We start from the raw sequence: 16,127 nt of genomic DNA, 5'->3' as shown, positions 1-16,127 counted from the left end.
TTATTAGTTTACCAGTTTTACCTTTAAAAGAACAGATTGAAACAGTGGAACATCTCTAACAAAAAGGAACAGGTTTTGAGGTCATGACTCTCTCCACAGTTTTGCTCGGTGGGTTTTGGTGTATTTGTCCAAACATTTTAAATTTTGCAGCCCTGAAGCTCTCACAAATCTCCCCAGAAATACCTGCAGTAAAACACTACAATTAACCTGCAAAAGGTTGTAACTCACTCACAAATGCTCATACGTACACAATGCTGCATAGGATTCAGCAGATTTTGACATAGATCATACAACATGTGACCTTGCAACTGAGAAATCAAACACATGTATAACCAATAAGTGTTCAAATTGTAAGCAGTTGTGCTTCTTCTTTTACCTTAACCCTTTGTTGACTACGATTTATACAGGCTAAATGACCTAATTTGTAATTTCGGTTGTAAAATGAAAAAGAAAATAATTGAGATTTTTCAGAAACCATTTGAATTTTGTCTCTAACTCAAATGGTAACCGATTCAAGAATGCTTGTAAAATGGGCCCACCGGCGGGCCCGTGCTAAATAAAGGGTTAACATTCTGAACCCTTTGTAAATGAGAAGTGCTGTTTCTGATGTGCACAAGTAACAGAAAGTTGAGAAGAATTTAAAATACTTCATCTGTGATTTGAAGTAGAGGAATTCAGAATAACTAAAGTAGCAGGTAAACACATTGTAATCACACTGATGGGAAAGAATCACATTATAAAGAACACAATAGGTGAATCTCCAGGGAACAGCGATTCGACGCCGTGGACACTCAAAAGAGACGGACAGTTGCAGGATACATTTTCTCTCTTCCTGTATTTTGTTTTAAGTGTGTGCAGAGTGTTTCTCTGTGTCATTATCACATTGGACACACATATTTCACAGAGCAGATGAAAGTGGTGTGTGTACTTGTAGCATCTGCCCCCTGACGGTCCGTGTCCCGCCATGACCTCAAAGACACAGCCCGAGGAGTGAGATTATCACCCTTCTGTGTGCAGTTTGCCTCATCATGTGACCACACGCTTGTGTGAGTCCAAGTCTGTGTGTATGTGGTGGAGAAAGTGTGGCTTTGTGTGCACATGTACACGTATTTTTCAGAAAGTGGCAGTAAAAACATATGGCCCAACAAGCATGCAAAAACTCTAAAGAACAGTGAGAAGAAATCAATGTCCAGGTCAAAGTGTCGCACACGGCTCATCTAACCGTTTCACTTTCATCGTGTTCCTTTTTAGCAGTCACAGGAGATGTTTCTCTCCTATCTGTCCTCTGCCTCTATCTCACATGCAGCATTTTGGGATAACATCTAAGTCAGGTTGAAACAGGAGAGCAATGCGTGGCCCTCACATAAGAGATGCAACTCCCTCTGGTGTGTAAACATGAGATTGCAGACAAGTTTCTTTTTTATAAATATATAGTAATTGATTTTTTTTAAGACATTTAAAAGTCAACCAGTGTTGGTGATTATTGCATTTACATGTCTGCCTGTTAGAATAAACACAACACACATATATATTTATTATGTGTGTGAAACACACGAATGAACCACATTATCAAGTCATGTGATCTTTTAGAATAGAATAGAATAGAATAGCTTTTTATTGTCACTGTTACAAGAACAGTGAAAGGCAGTTTGGCATCTCTCCATGTGTGTGAAGTACACAATAGCGTAAGTATTTACACAATGACAAATTTACATTTACACAAGGAAGATATGTACAAGTTATACATACACCTGCAAACATACACGCACATACATACATATATGTATATATACATATTTGCATCCGTACATGCATTTCTAGCAGCAGCTGTTTTTTTTATTGTTCTGATAAGTGAATTCGCAAACCATGCATTAGCTGATGCCCCAAAAACAGGTTTTACATGAATATCAGTGACCAAGTTGAACTGATTGCAACAGTAGCACCATTAATTATCAATACATTATTGTGGAAAGCTCTATTAAGGCTGCTGGCTGGCTGTCACATGATACAGGTAAATGGAAATAAACTTTTTTTATAGATGAATCTGGTTTGGAGCAGCTGATATGGAACAAGGTTTGCCCTTCCTAACTTTAATCACTGACTGCAGCTTCAACCAGAGTCATCTTCCTCACATCTCTACTCTCTCGTTTCTATCCTGTCACAAACACACTATTGAGAGGAAATAGATCAGTAAAGAACCACAAGTACAACGTGAGCCAGATAGTTTGGAGGAATAGAAACTCCAAAAAACTTATGGAGAAGTATGAAACAACAGTTCAGACACTTCTTTCGTCGTCTTAATTCGGGAAATATATTGTGGTAAAAGTGTGCTATTTTCAAGAAGTCAGAACTCTTAAATAAAACTGTGCACCAATCACATGCAGTTACATATTTGAATTAAATACTTTTTGGGGGGTGGGGGCTGACTGATCTGGTAAGGTACTGAAATTTTAATAGGCGATGATTTGAGTTAATTACTCACTAAGTGCTCCTTAGTCTGGTGCTTGAATGTATGGCATCGTGTTCTTAATTCATATACGTTTCAGTGTATAATTTTGATGGTCTCTGATATGTGTTGGAATCAAATACAGTCAATTAAAGATGATAAGGAGATAGTCAGTCTTTACACTGCTAGGTTTTAAAAAGCTGTCGACAAAAAGAGGAAGGTAAGGAGTTTCGGTGGTTTTGGTAACAAACCGTTCTTGCTCAAGACAACGTAGCCTCTTGCACTTATTGCGGTATGTATAGCTTGTTTTCCCTTGGTCTCGTTTCCCTTCTCCCTATCGACAGCTGTCTGTCTCTTCTTTGGTAAATCGCTGACTCGCTAATCAAACACAATAATATGTGACTTGCGGTCACTTAACAGCCCATTAAACGTATCACCTCACGGGCAGCCACATTGTGTCTGCTGCTGCTGTAGGACCGCGTAGACGGTTGTGACCGATAATAACCTCTCTGACGTCTCTGTTGGCCCAAGCACGCGCCACCTCCAGTCCTCCAATCGCAGGCGGAAAAGCGCCGTGACGTCACCTTATATCTTCCGGGCTGGCAGTAGTGGCCCGGTGATGCTCTGATTTACAATTTGACTTAATTTTAAATTCGTTTTTAAAGCGGACCAGCGGTTGTAATCTAGAGACACGCACGCCGAATTAACAGACGATGTCTTCATCCTTTTCAGAGCTGTGGTTACAGTGGCTAATCTAGCTGATCCAGTGCTCCAGAGCCTGAAAGCGTAGCGGCAGAGGAAAGAGGTGAGAATGTGTTGCGGTGTGAGCGCTCTGCAGATGTTGATGAGAAATGGGCTTCTTGTCAGCGACCGGTTTGTTAAGCAACGTGGCTCGTAGCCTTTAATTCTCTCCAGACGTCGGTACGGGGCGACGCTTATATGCTTTTTAAATTAATTTCAGTGAATGTCCACCGGGAAAACCGGCTTCACTAAAACCAGCGGCGGCACCAGTAGTAGTAGCGACGGTGGCGGCTAGCTATAGCTAAATGCTAGCTGCTAGCGCGTCTTTGAGCCGCTAATCTGGATGCTACTTCGCTAGCATGGCAGCATCGGTAACAAACAACGTGGAGTAGAAAAATGTGACCTACTGTGTGTCATCCAGCGATAGTGTTGCTCAAAATACCAAAACCTATGCGGTGGTTATTTTATGTGTGCCGGTTTTATTCAACGATGTTGATACAAACCAAAGCACCGACACCGCACTGTATGTCATGCGTCTCATCTGACTGCTGCAGTCTGAATTACATGATAATTACCAGGTTAAACGCTGCACTCGTCACCAGATTAAATCATAGAGTGGGATTTGCTGAGTTTATACTACTGACTCGATGCTGATTCACTTACTGCCACTATTGCTATCATATTTAGTGTTAAAACAAACAATACTCTATAATTAAAGTGGCAGCTAGTTGCTGTGTTTGTTAAATTGTGTTATTACAACAAGCACGAGGTTTTGTGTAGTCTCTGTTGGCTTGTTTTAACAATTAAGGTCTAATTTTTGATCAAAAAGTTATTCATTGCAGCTGTGTATTAAGACATTGCAGGTTTTCCCCTCTGAGACACATTTTTTCATGCATTATATTGTTGAACTAGTGAGCAGGAGAGGGTGTGTCTGTGTCATTCAAATCCAACAATGGCTGAACCTGTATTACGTGTTGGAGCTGGAAGGGCTTCTCGGTGTACTTGCTCTGCCCAGATAACGGATGACTTTTATCAGTTGGTTGTGGTGTCTGGGTTGCTGTACAACAGGTGAGACGTGTTTGTAGCAGAAGCGATTTGAGTTTGGACCGTATTAAAGCAACAGTTAGGATTGTCTTTTTTTGCCCCCAGTAAATATACAGGTACAAATGGGGGGAAAACAGCTTTACCATGACTTTAAAATACAGAGTGTAATAGGAGATACGGGCAGAATTGCCTGTGGTACTTGATTTCAGACTGTAGTTTTCTTGGGTTTTGGTGGTTTTCACTGAAGTATCCAGAAGGCCTTGGGGCCATGACATTCCCATGTTTACACTGTTACAAGCTGCTTTTTTTTCTTTTCTTTTCTTTTTTTTTTTTTTGACGAGGAGTCATCAAAACATGGCCTTTACAGCGTTATTTATGCTTCTGTGTTTAATCTGCGGCCTAGGTACCTTGTAACCACAAACCCTTTAGGGGCTGACACACACATTTGCAGAATGCATGTCATTTATTTAGCTTTAACTGTTTATTTTCTTTTATTTATTTTGTATATGTTATTTATATCAGTTTCATTGTACTTTTACAATGAAAAACATAGATCCTGATTCTTAAAACCTATGCAGTTATCTAACATACAGCTACCTGGGATTGCAACTACACGTCGCTTCATCACAGCCTCACAGTTGCAGACTCTGGCTATGGCTCGGGCCACTTGCGCAGTCTGTATAGTGGGCTCTACTCAGATTCAGCACAGAAGTCTTCCAATTCAGCTTCAGGGTGCAGTGGCCATGTTTCATTGTCCTTAATGGAACTGTGGAGCTATTAGAGGCTTTTTGAGGACCTTTTCCTCTTGTCTTGTAGCTTCTGTTTGCACATGGCCAGCCCAGCTCTTAAATAAATGCTGAAGTGATAAGATTCTTCTCAGTCATTTTAGAGTTATGTGAGGGTCTGCAAACATCTCTGCATTAAGCTGCAGAATGAGTCACTGCTTGTCACCAACTCTCATGTGGTCTGGCTGTGTGGCAGCAGGGCTACTCTGCAAATTACCCTTTGGCTTTAAATATATGCTACAAATAGCCAAGCTCTCCAAGAGACGTTTGGCAGTTGGTTTTGTTGTATAGCCAAACAGCTTGGAGAAGTACAAAAGTACAGTGCATGTTATGATCCGGTAGGAAACAAGTGGTTGAGTACACTGGACGCAGTCAGAAATAAAGAAAATTAGAGAGGCATTGTTCTCTGGCTTAAATGCAGCCACTGCATGATTTTGCACTCAGCGATTGTGAGGTTAACTGTTGTCATTTCCAGTGATACCAAAGCTTGTTTGGCCTGGTTTATCTCTAATTTTATGTAAGACTGCAGCTGTAGCTATCATCTCTATAAGTGTATCTAACAGTGTTCTACAAAATATTGAAAAATGACAAGATGAAAGGAAAAAAATGAGGACTGTTTCTGTATTGTTTCCAGATCAAAGTGTTGCCCTCACAATACTAATTTAGTGTGCTAAACAACAATTAATTACAAAGAAATGAAATGGGGAAATGAAGCAGTTTCACACATGAGGCAGTCAGCTGTCTTCAAGCTAAGGAGTTAATTACAAGTTCATATCAGCTCTGTTAGCTATTAATTAAAGATATTCACTATCTTATAACTGAGCACCATGTTTCCTCTCTAAACAGACCTGCTGGTCTGAATAGTGCTGACTGAAAGTGATACTAAGAATAGGAAGTGATGGCCTTCATCCAAGCAAAGATTATTTTACCAGGAAGCAGTTCCTTGCTATCAAAATGTGCTGATACGTCTTTATTCCAGACTATGTTCCTAAAGTTTCATGTGGTGTGTGTGTGTGTGTGTGTGTGTGTGTGTCTCTGTCTCGCAGGTCTAGGTGATTTCCTGTGCAGAAAGAAAAAGCGCAAAAGAACTCACAGCCTCCAACCTTCAGCAGCAGCAAGTCGAGGTACTTTCAGGGCAGGTCCAAGTTTTATATATTTCCAGCGCTTACTTCATCTTCAGAGATGAAGTTGAAGGAGGATATGAACCCCCTGCTGCTGCAGGTTTTCCGTTCAGTGGTCTGGGTCTATTCCGTCATCACCTTCATACCCTGGTACTTCTTCTCTGGAGCTGGCAACAGCTTGGAACGAGCCCGCAGGATCAAGGCACGCTCGGTTAGCGGGCACCCAGCAGGGCCTTACAGAGCAGTCAACAGCCAAAAGGAGCTAGTTGCGTGGCTCCACCCTGGCGTGGACACCGTGGACAAAATGTTTGAATACGCTGCCAAAAAGTTTCCTAAGAGAGACTGTCTGGGAACCAGGGAGGTGCTCAGTGAGGAGGATGAGCGCCAGCCGAACGGCAAGATCTTTAAAAAGGTGAGACGTTAACCTGCTACCCTTGTAATTTGTTTAATTAGTTTTATTTATGTCATGTGAAAATCAAGGTTGGAGTCCAGTCAAGATGAAGATCCCCTCATTTCATTTAAGTTTAGAAATGTAGCACCAGGCGACTCTGTCAGATAACAGGAAGTTTGTTTATAAGAGTGCAGTCAGCTGCTGTGCACAGTGTGATGAACGTGGGTGGAAGTGCAGCAAATTTTCTGCTCCTATGTCTCTAGGCTCAATTAACACCTGCAAAGCAACAGAAGCCCTGTAGATGGCACTAGCAGACTGTAAATAATGTTGTATGCTGCCAGGAGACACTATCGTGTTCGGCTTTTTCAGTATTGCATATAAGAGCAATATCTGCAGCCTCTCATGTGGGTTCAGTGATACCATTTCATTATTCCTTCTAATAAAAAGCAGCGCTGATCCTACAAATGTGGATATTATGGTTCCCTTTATTCATTTCATTTTCGTCCAATTGACTGAAACAGTTCCCGGCCCTGTAGAAAATATGCACCACCATCATTTTTCTTTTAATGTTTGGTGTGGTACAAAAATGCTGAAGACTGCATGTTTTTTTTGCGTGTTTGTTGCAGGTAATTCTCGGGAACTATAACTGGCTGTCTTATGAGGAAGCCTACCAGGCAGCAAAGTGTTTTGGCAGTGGTTTGGCAGCTCTCAATCAGAAGCCTCACTGTAACATCGCCATCTTCTGTGAGACCAGAGCGGAGTGGATTGTCGCAGCACAAGCCTGCTTCATGTACAATTTCCCACGTGAGTGACAGAAGGACAAATGTATATTTATTATAATAATAAAAAACATCAAAGACATCTAAGGCACTTTTCAATAAAATATACATTCTCTTTATTTTGCTCTTTTTTTTTTTTGTTTATATTGCATAAAGCTCAGAGGATTTTTATTTTTAGGGACTGATTCCAATACAGATATTTACTGAGTAAAAATATTTGATATAATTGTTGAATTGCTGATTCAGACTAGTGAGCATCTTACTATGAAGGTACCATTTGATTGTGTATCCTAGTCAGCTGTGACGCTACTTCCCACAGACAGGGCTGCAGGTCTCGTAGGCAGTAGAGTCAGAGCCTGTTTGCTCAATAAAGGGATTTGCATCATTTCAAAATTAACCCAAGCCTATTTGAATGGCACCGCGTTACAGTGGTTAGCAATGTCTCCTCACAACACGAGGGTTCCTGGTTTGAACCTGCCACACAGCTGGGACCTTTCTGGGAGTTTCCATGTTCTCCCAGTAACTGCGCAGGTTCTCTCCAGGTACACTTCCCACGGTCCAAAGGTGTCCTTGTTGGTTAAATTGCCCACCTCTCACCTAATGAGAGCTAGGATAGGCTTCAGCCCCGCAACGACATGAACTGGAGAAACAGTTAAGAAAATGGACGTATAGAAAAGTTTTTCAGCATATAAGCTGATACCATTATATCTTGTTTTGACTGTGTAACTAAAATGGATGTAACTGAATTTGACAGTTGTGACCTTGTACGCTACTCTCGGACCCGTGGCCATTGCACATGGGCTGAATGAGACCGAAGTCACGCACATCATCACAAGCAAAGACCTGCTGCAGAGCCGTCTCAAGGTAACTGCTCACCTTCTGACACTTCTTATCGTCTGACACTTATCGCATGTACGCTGTTTAACAAAGTCAACCTGCAGCTGCTGGTTTATTGTGTGCACCATTAGAGCTTGATAACAAGTGCAACTTAATAACTTTTTCCTCCTCCCTCTCACCTGCATCTACCTCTGTGCCATAGGCCATTCTGTGTGACGTGCCCAGGCTGCAGTATATCATCGTAGTGGACCGTAAACCCACAAGCTGGCCAGACATTCCTAAAGGCATCATGGTCTACAACATGGACACAGTGAAGGAGATGGGATCCAGGCCTGACAATAGTGAGTGTTTGAGCAGGGTGATTGAAAAGGTTTCTAATTTGGTCTGGAAAGTGGAAGTGCTCTGATGGAGGCTTAATACAAAGCCAGCACCCTAATGTGTAATTAGAATGATGTGCTCTGCGTGACAGAAGGAGGTCAAATCACCACTTACGAAACACCCAACGCCATCACGGGCAACTTTCTAGGAAAATGAAAGGAAACGTTCTAGAAACACCTCAGCTGTGTCTGGTTTAACTGAAAATTGCATTTTTGTTGCGTGCAATAGATGTGTGAAATTATTATTATTTTCATTTTTTTTTTAATATACAGCAGTCATCTGAAATTTGTAGTCAAGTTTCTTTGTCTTCACACATTTGAAGACCGGGCTCATAACGAGGAGCAATTCAGTCTCTCAATAATTAAACCCATTAATATGAATTGAAAGAGGCATGATCGAAGCACTGTAAATTTATAGGCAATTAAAAGTGTTTTTATTTTTCCTTTTTAAACCTTAAAGATAAATCAATCCTTAATCATCACTTGGCAAGCATATGCCAGAACTTGCTGGGAGTATTTTTTAATATATATATTTCTATAATAAATTTTGTTTTTAAATCTGTGAACAGTTTATTGGGGAAAATAAGTTTGTTTGTTTGTTTTACTAAACAATGAAGAGAAAAAAATCAATAGATCATTTTATATTGAAAACCGTTTTTAGCTACAGCCCTACAAAAAATATTCAAACTTGTTCACACCATGCAGTTGTTGTTGCTACGGTTTCATTTCTGTAAATGTTATATTTACGGTCCATTTCCCCAGTAGCCATTACCGCTCTTCTCTCTGTCCACCGTAGTTGCAGTAGACCGCAGAAAGCCAGAGACCTCAGACATCGCAGTTATCATGTACACCAGCGGCTCCACAGGCATCCCCAAGGGTGTCATGATCTCCCATGGCAACCTCATTGCTGGCATCACAGGCATGGCGGAGCGAATCCCTAACCTCAAGTATGTCGATATCAGATTCCTCGCTGTTCTCTGACATTTTCTCGCTGAGTTTTGCCACGTTCTGGTGCACAGAGTTTCCACTGTCACTTCATTCTCTGCCAGCGTGTGTGTTGATTGTCACTCACAGAGGGACAGTTTTGTTGCTTAAATCTCAGTTTTATGTCAGTATCTAGAAGTAATTAATGAGATCATCTCTGTGCTCGCAGTGAGACAGACACCTATATCGGCTACCTGCCGTTAGCCCACGTTTTGGAGCTCAGCGCGGAACTGGTGTCCATCTCTCACGGGTGTCGCATCGGCTACTCCTCTCCTCAGACTCTAGCAGACCAGGTCAGTGGGGAAACAGGCAGCAGCATCTTTTGGCCAGCGTTTCCTGTCTCTCTAACAGTATACTGCAAATTCATAATCCATTAAAGATTTAAAGAGGTTGCCTTTTGTTTTGTTTTATTTCAGTCCACCAAGATCAAGAAGGGCAGTAAAGGTGATACCAGTGTGCTTAAACCCACTCTCATGGCTGCCGTACCAGTAAGTCTTCATTTATCACAGTACATCTAACACAGTCACACCAGATAAAAGTACTGGGGGCTTTTAAAATGCCAGAAATGTTTACTGAGAGTTCATCTGCTTGGTGTGCAGGAGATCATGGATCGGATTTACAAAAACGTAATGACCAAAGTGGAGGAGATGAGCAAATTCCAGAGGACGCTGTTTGTGCTGGCTTACAACTACAAGATGGAGCAGATCTCCAAGGGCTACAGCACACCTCTCTGTGACCGGTAATACCCATGCACATGACGTGAACCTGAAACAGGACCCTTTATGCTTTTCTGTTTGGATCTGTACAATGTCAGTGAGAGGGTATGTGCAGTGGTGCTGATATCAGGCACACAGTTTAGGTTGTGAGCAAAGAAGCCCTGCCCACCTGCTGTTCAGACATTCTGTATTAATGACAGTTGACGCTTGCTTTCTGAGTTATGTAAAGGTTTGCTTGTGTATCTGCTCCTTCTTGGCTAATCATAACAAAAGAGAGCAATTTCTCTGGATCCTGTGTGAGTATTTGGGTAGTATTGACTCTCGTATTGTGCTTGCACAGAACATTTTTTAGTATGAATCAATATTTGGATGCTATGGGGCTTTATGGCTAACTTTTCAAAGCTCTTTTAGTAGTTTCTGGAGTTGCTGTCTGAGTCTCCTCCACTCGCAGCCGTCATCATCACCCTGCTCTGTTTTCTTGTCTTTTTCCTCAGTCTGGTGTTCAAACGTGTGCGTGCGCTCTTGGGAGGGAAAACACGGGTGCTGCTGTCTGGCGGAGCTCCCCTCTCGGCTGCTACACAGAGATTCATGAACATCTGTATGTGCTGCCCTGTGGGGCAAGGCTATGGTCTGACGGAGACTTGTGGAGCTGGCACCATCAGTGAATGTAAGCAAATGTGAAAGAGGAGATGTGTTTTTGCTGCCCTTTGGGTAATTAAGAGAAACAATTATAAAAAGAACTTAGAAATGACAAGCAAAGCTAATATAAGTCTTTATTGGTATTTTCAGTTTGGGACTACAGCACAGGGCGGGTTGGTGCTCCACTGGTTTGTTCAGAGATCACACTGAAGGACTGGGAAGAGGGTGAGTACAGAGCTAGAAAATCAGTCCTTAGTTCATTAAAAAAAAAAGTTTCTTAATAATCAAAAAATCCGGTTCTTTTTAGGTGGTTACTACAGCACAGACAAGCCCAACCCAAGAGGGGAAATTCTGATTGGTGGGCCCAACGTAACAATGGGTTACTACAAAAGCAAAGGCAAGATCCAAGACGACTTCTTTGTGGACAAGAACGGCCAGAGATGGTTCTGCACTGGAGACATTGGAGAATTCCACCCCGACGGATGCCTCAAGATCATCGGTAAGAAATGCAAAAATGAGTTAGATTGCATGTGATACAAGAGGGAACATCAGTCAGGATTCTAATAATTCTTCTTTTCTCACAGACCGTAAGAAAGATCTGGTGAAACTACAGGCAGGCGAATATGTCTCTCTTGGAAAAGTGGAGGCTGCTCTGAAAAACTGCGCACTCATAGACAATATTTGTGCCTATGCCAACAGGTAAAGCCCTGCAGACTTTCTGGATCTGTTTATTTCATTGTTGCTGCCTAATCTGTAAACTTTAATCTGTAATCTAATCTTTTTTGTTGTTGTTGTTTAGTGACCAGTCATATGTGATCAGCTTTGTGGTGCCTAACCACAAGCAGCTAATGGCCCTGGCTGAGCAGATGCAAATAAAGGGCTCGTGGGAAGAAATCTGCAACAACTCCCTGATGGAGAAGGAGGTCCTCCACATCATCACTGAGGCTGCTATCACAGGTAGAGGGGAAAAAGTCTTATCTCCCAAGTACAGTATCATTAACAAAACTCAAGTGAGACATCTGAATAGTTTGTTCAGATTTGGTGAGATAGCATCCCGTCCCCTGCGTCAGACTTTGCACTAAGATGACACTTTATCTGTCAGGCTGACTTGTGATTGTGCTCTCTCACATCCAGCAAAATTGGAACGATTTGAGATTCCCAAGAAGATCCGGCTGAGCGCTGAGCCCTGGACCCCAGAGACGGGCTTGGTGACCGACGCGTTCAAACTAAAACGCAAGGAGCTAAAGACACACTACCAGGAAGATATCGAGAGGCTGTACGGAGGAAAATAACACACAGACACACTCCCAGCAACCAGTAAACACATCCACATATATACCTGCAAACACTCACACAGCGCTCAAAGGCTACTTCCAAGACTACTTCCTGAGGAGTTACATTTAAGATAACAGTAACACATACATACACACACACACACACACACACCCACAGGGACCCATGCACCTCCTTCCCGGCTTCCCTGCAACCAGCTTCGATCAAAGCAGGAGGGGGGCGGGGGGGACTCTTGAATCCAGCTTAATGGTTTCTGTCAAAACCTAAGAGGCTGAACAGACAGCTGAGCCAGCCAGACGTGTGCAATGCACCAAACACTCCCTTTCAAGGAATTCAGGTCTTTGAGTTGCTGTGACGACCAAGACAGCGAATGAAGTCAGACCTTTGCATGACTCGAAGTGAAACAAATGTCAAGCTTGATGCAGCTGAACCCATGTCAGCGACCACACTCTGTTTGCTTCTCCTCCCACTGCCCTGCATGCTGGATTGTGCCACCTGGGGGGTGTGGGGGTGGGGGGCATGAAGTGCGCACCCCTGGCAGAGACATGGTGGGGGGGGTAGCATGAGCCCAACAGAGGGGACACCTCCTGGGCTCAAAGTAACATTCAGGTCTGCAGGGATCTCTGTGATCTTTTATTTTTTAAATCCACATTTCAACATTTCCTTCATGTTTGGTTTGTTAGCTTTTAAACCCATCTGATCAGTTTTCTGTGTAAGGAATGGGTGTTCCAAAGCCATGAGAGATTTGAGCATTAGGATGTCTTCAAATACATTTTCATACTGTTACTTTATGGTGGTATTATTTGGTAGGGGGTGGGGGTTCTTTTCCTTTTTTATTATTTCTGATTTGTTCATGCTACCTGTACTTTAATGGTCTTTGTTTACAAGCTTTTTCATTTCCTTTTTGTAATCTTTTTCTCCCTTTATTAGCCTGTGTCATAAGGTCTGTACATTTGAATTTTGACTTACTGACTTGACCTAGTTACAAATGATGGAGTGTTATCCCTTCTGCTGTTCCCTGCCTACACAGGATTGTCAAACATTAGGACCAATTGGGAGTGTTTTTGTTTTTGTTTTCCTTTCAGTTGCTTTTCGTGGTTTATTGACATACACTAGCCATCCCACGTTCCTCCAGTCACGACCAATGCACCAAATGGATGGTTTCAAGGGAACTTAGTTGCTTACCGTAGGAAGAATAGTTACACTAGTTAGCCTTTCATAGACTGCTGTCCCAGTTACTTTTTGGTGCAACTGTACACGTTTTTAACCATAGGTCTATTTACTATTACTTTACCTTTTTATGTATAAAAAATGAAATGCAAAGTGAATGTGCAATATTTATACTCAAATATTAAAAGTATCTAAGAAGGAAGACGAAAAAAAAAAAAAAGCACATGCAGCGGCCCTTTCACGGCGTGTTAACATTTAGGCCTAGACTTCAGTGCATAATGGAACGCCTGTAGGAATGTAGAAATGTGGGCAATGGTAGAGAGACACTGATAGGGAAGTCTAGATGTAGCTCCTTTTGAACGTACTGTGCTGCAAATGTTTTTAATAAGACTGTAAAGTTTAAAAAAAAAAAAAGTTATATCTGGCATTGTAGAAAATTGCATGATGAAAAGTGCACATGTACCAAAGCACATCAGTATGAGAGAATCGCACTCCATTCAGACAACTGAAGAAATAATTTATGGACCCAATCCTGTTCTCTTCTTTTTTTTTTTTCTTTTTTTAAAGTTGGGAGTGTACGCATAGCTGAAGCTCAATTCACATTTCTGTATCTTGAAATTGGTTGATCTGTATAATATTTGTGCAGTGTATATAAAAGGGTCTCCAATGCTACAGACACCTGACATTTATTTGAAATGTAGTAAAAAAAAACATGCATTAATTAATGTAGGTTTATGGATTTGGTGCTGGTGGTTGATATACTCTGAATGGCAATAGTGCAAAGTGAATTTTACAAGCTTTGTTATTTCCTTCTTCCCTGTTCTTAGATTTCTTTTGTTTTGTTGTAAGGTTTACATCTTTCTTGCAGCCGCCTTTTTCTGAATGCAAACCCTGCTTTGCTTGTAACGAAGATGACATTAATAAAGGGTACAGTAGGGTCCTCCTAACAGCATCTGTCATCAGATTTCATACATAAGGATCGTTCTTAGCTTTGACCAAACTATCGCGATAAAGTTGGGGGGGACCCGTGCCTCCCTTTGTGTGTGCTGTTTGCTGCTTTTTCTCTGCCTGGCTCGAGGCGGCTGGTTGCCTTCTGACACACACGAGCTATCTTCAGGGGTCTTTAGAATGTGAAGCACTCCACACATTGTTTTTTTTGTTTGTTTTTTTTTCTTGATGGCGCACGTCATCTCATACCAACAAGAATTATCTGAACTAACAAGGCAAAGACTGAGGGGTGGTGCAGAGATCAATTTCACCATTCCTGTTATTTTCACTTTCTTTGTAAATATCAGGGAGGTGGGGGTGGGTGGGGCAGGTCTCACAGATCAAAGTTCATTTAAAGTACCAATAACTGTACAGGTGTAAATCCTCCTGTTAATATGTTTAGTAATCTTTGTAACTGAACTTTTTTTTTTTTTTTCGGGGTGGTTAAGTAGCCCTGAAAGCTGAGCTACTGCAAGTGTCTTCTTCCTTTTATTTATTTGTGATTTGGCCTTGGAAATTATGTCATGAAATAAACAAGTTTGTGTTGTAAATACTGCTGGTGTTTGTGTGCTTTGGAGTTCTGTGCGTGTGTCTGTCAAACACCTGAACGCAGTCTGTGAGGCTTAACGTGTGACTAATAATCAGCAGCTTGATTGGAATCATCCTCAAAGCAGAGTTTCTATGGCAACGAAGGCCAGTGTGCGTGCGTGTGCGAATGTGGTTTGTGAAAGGCTGTGTGCCGCTTCGACGCAAGCGGAACATGCAGTCCTGGAAGTCGACCTTCATTTAAAGCTAGTAAACGAAGGAAGGTGTGTTTTGTTTTGTTTTGTTTTATGTTTGTTTTGTTTTTTTTCTTCACCCTTTCTTGAGAAATTGAATCGCAGAACTGTAAAAAAAAAAAAAAAAAAAAAAAAAAAAATTTTATTGAATTCCATCTAAAAACACACCTGCTGATTAATGTAGATGATGTAGTCAGGATCCGTTATTTAACACCAGGGCTGCAGATAATCCTTTACTTTGTTGATCCACTGTTGAGCCTTAGTCTAAAAAAAACAAACAAAAAAAAACATGACATTGGCAAGTTGTCCCATTCAGTTTCTCGGAGCCTCAGCTGACATATTTGGATTCTCCAGAATCACAGACTGCACATATAAAACAACAAATCACGCATGAGTTTATGCATGCTGTTATTAAAGCCTGCAGCTGAGCTTTATGACTGTCACCCCATTGTTTTTTGTTTTGTTTATGTTTATTAAGTTTTATTTTTGTTTTTGAAGCCAGAAGTGTTAAGCAATACCTCTCCGGGCTTTCTCAAGTTTTTTTCAATTATTATATTTAATAGACCAGGAGTGTCAAACATAAGGCCCAGGGGCCAGAATCAGCCCCTTTTCAAATCAGCCTGTTAGCCAGTTTTGAAAATAGGAAGGAGGGCATACATTTTTTTTTTTTTTGGCCTTTTGTTTTTTTCCTCCACAGCCATTCATACTACACCAAACAGATGCACAATTAAATGACAGAAAATCTTTCACCTGTTTTTCACTATCTGTTATAGATATTTTGGTTGGAAGCCAAACACTTTTTTTAATCTACAGAAGGTTAACGTTTTATAAATATGGGACAGCCTCGCAATGAGCTACCGGAATTTTTTCTTTTATTAAGTAGAAAAACTGAGATGAGTTTCACTCAACTGGTGATTTTCAAAGAGCTATTAGCCAAAAATCTGGCATACTTCTGCATGGTTTGCAGTGTGTCCTTTAAAGAAACTGAAGAAACTGGAGCACAAAAGAAGAAGTGGGAGACCTTAAAAAAGATATTTA

The 16,127-nt window shown here is 41.4% G+C and overlaps 1 protein-coding gene across 1 annotated transcript; it reads left to right on the top strand.

Annotated features, from left to right (window-relative positions):
• The first annotated feature begins 3,043 nt into the window (after positions 1–3,043).
• acsl3b (acyl-CoA synthetase long chain family member 3b) lies at positions 3,044–14,863 on the top strand. Its single transcript, XM_031755910.2, has 15 exons — positions 3,044–3,251; positions 6,063–6,549; positions 7,155–7,332; positions 8,062–8,171; positions 8,347–8,485; positions 9,318–9,468; positions 9,675–9,798; positions 9,922–9,993; positions 10,105–10,244; positions 10,716–10,888; positions 11,011–11,085; positions 11,168–11,359; positions 11,445–11,559; positions 11,660–11,817; positions 11,995–14,863. The coding sequence occupies exons 2-15, from the start codon at positions 6,199–6,201 to the stop codon at positions 12,150–12,152; spliced, it is 2,136 nt and encodes a 711-aa protein (XP_031611770.2). The 5' UTR covers positions 3,044–3,251; positions 6,063–6,198; the 3' UTR covers positions 12,153–14,863.
• The last annotated feature ends 1,264 nt before the right edge of the window (positions 14,864–16,127 follow it).

Source organism: Oreochromis aureus, linkage group 18 (genome assembly GCF_013358895.1).
Source record: "Oreochromis aureus strain Israel breed Guangdong linkage group 18, ZZ_aureus, whole genome shotgun sequence".
Taxonomy (NCBI): Eukaryota; Metazoa; Chordata; class Actinopteri; order Cichliformes; family Cichlidae; genus Oreochromis; species Oreochromis aureus.
Note: the sequence above shows the minus strand (reverse complement) of the source record. Positions and strands in the feature narration are given on the sequence as shown.

What these genes read in the sequence shown, in the direction of transcription:
- acsl3b (XM_031755910.2), top strand. Translation starts at nt 6,199, where the DNA reads ATGAAGTTGAAGGAGGATATGAACCCCCTGCTGCTGCAGGTTTTCCGT. An exon ending in TGCTGCAGAGCCGTCTCAAG is followed by an intron (nt 8,172 to 8,346) that starts GTAACTGCTCAC and finishes TCTGTGCCATAG; the next exon opens with GCCATTCTGTGTGACGTGCC. An exon ending in CACTGAGGCTGCTATCACAG is followed by an intron (nt 11,818 to 11,994) that starts GTAGAGGGGAAA and finishes TCTCACATCCAG; the next exon opens with CAAAATTGGAACGATTTGAG.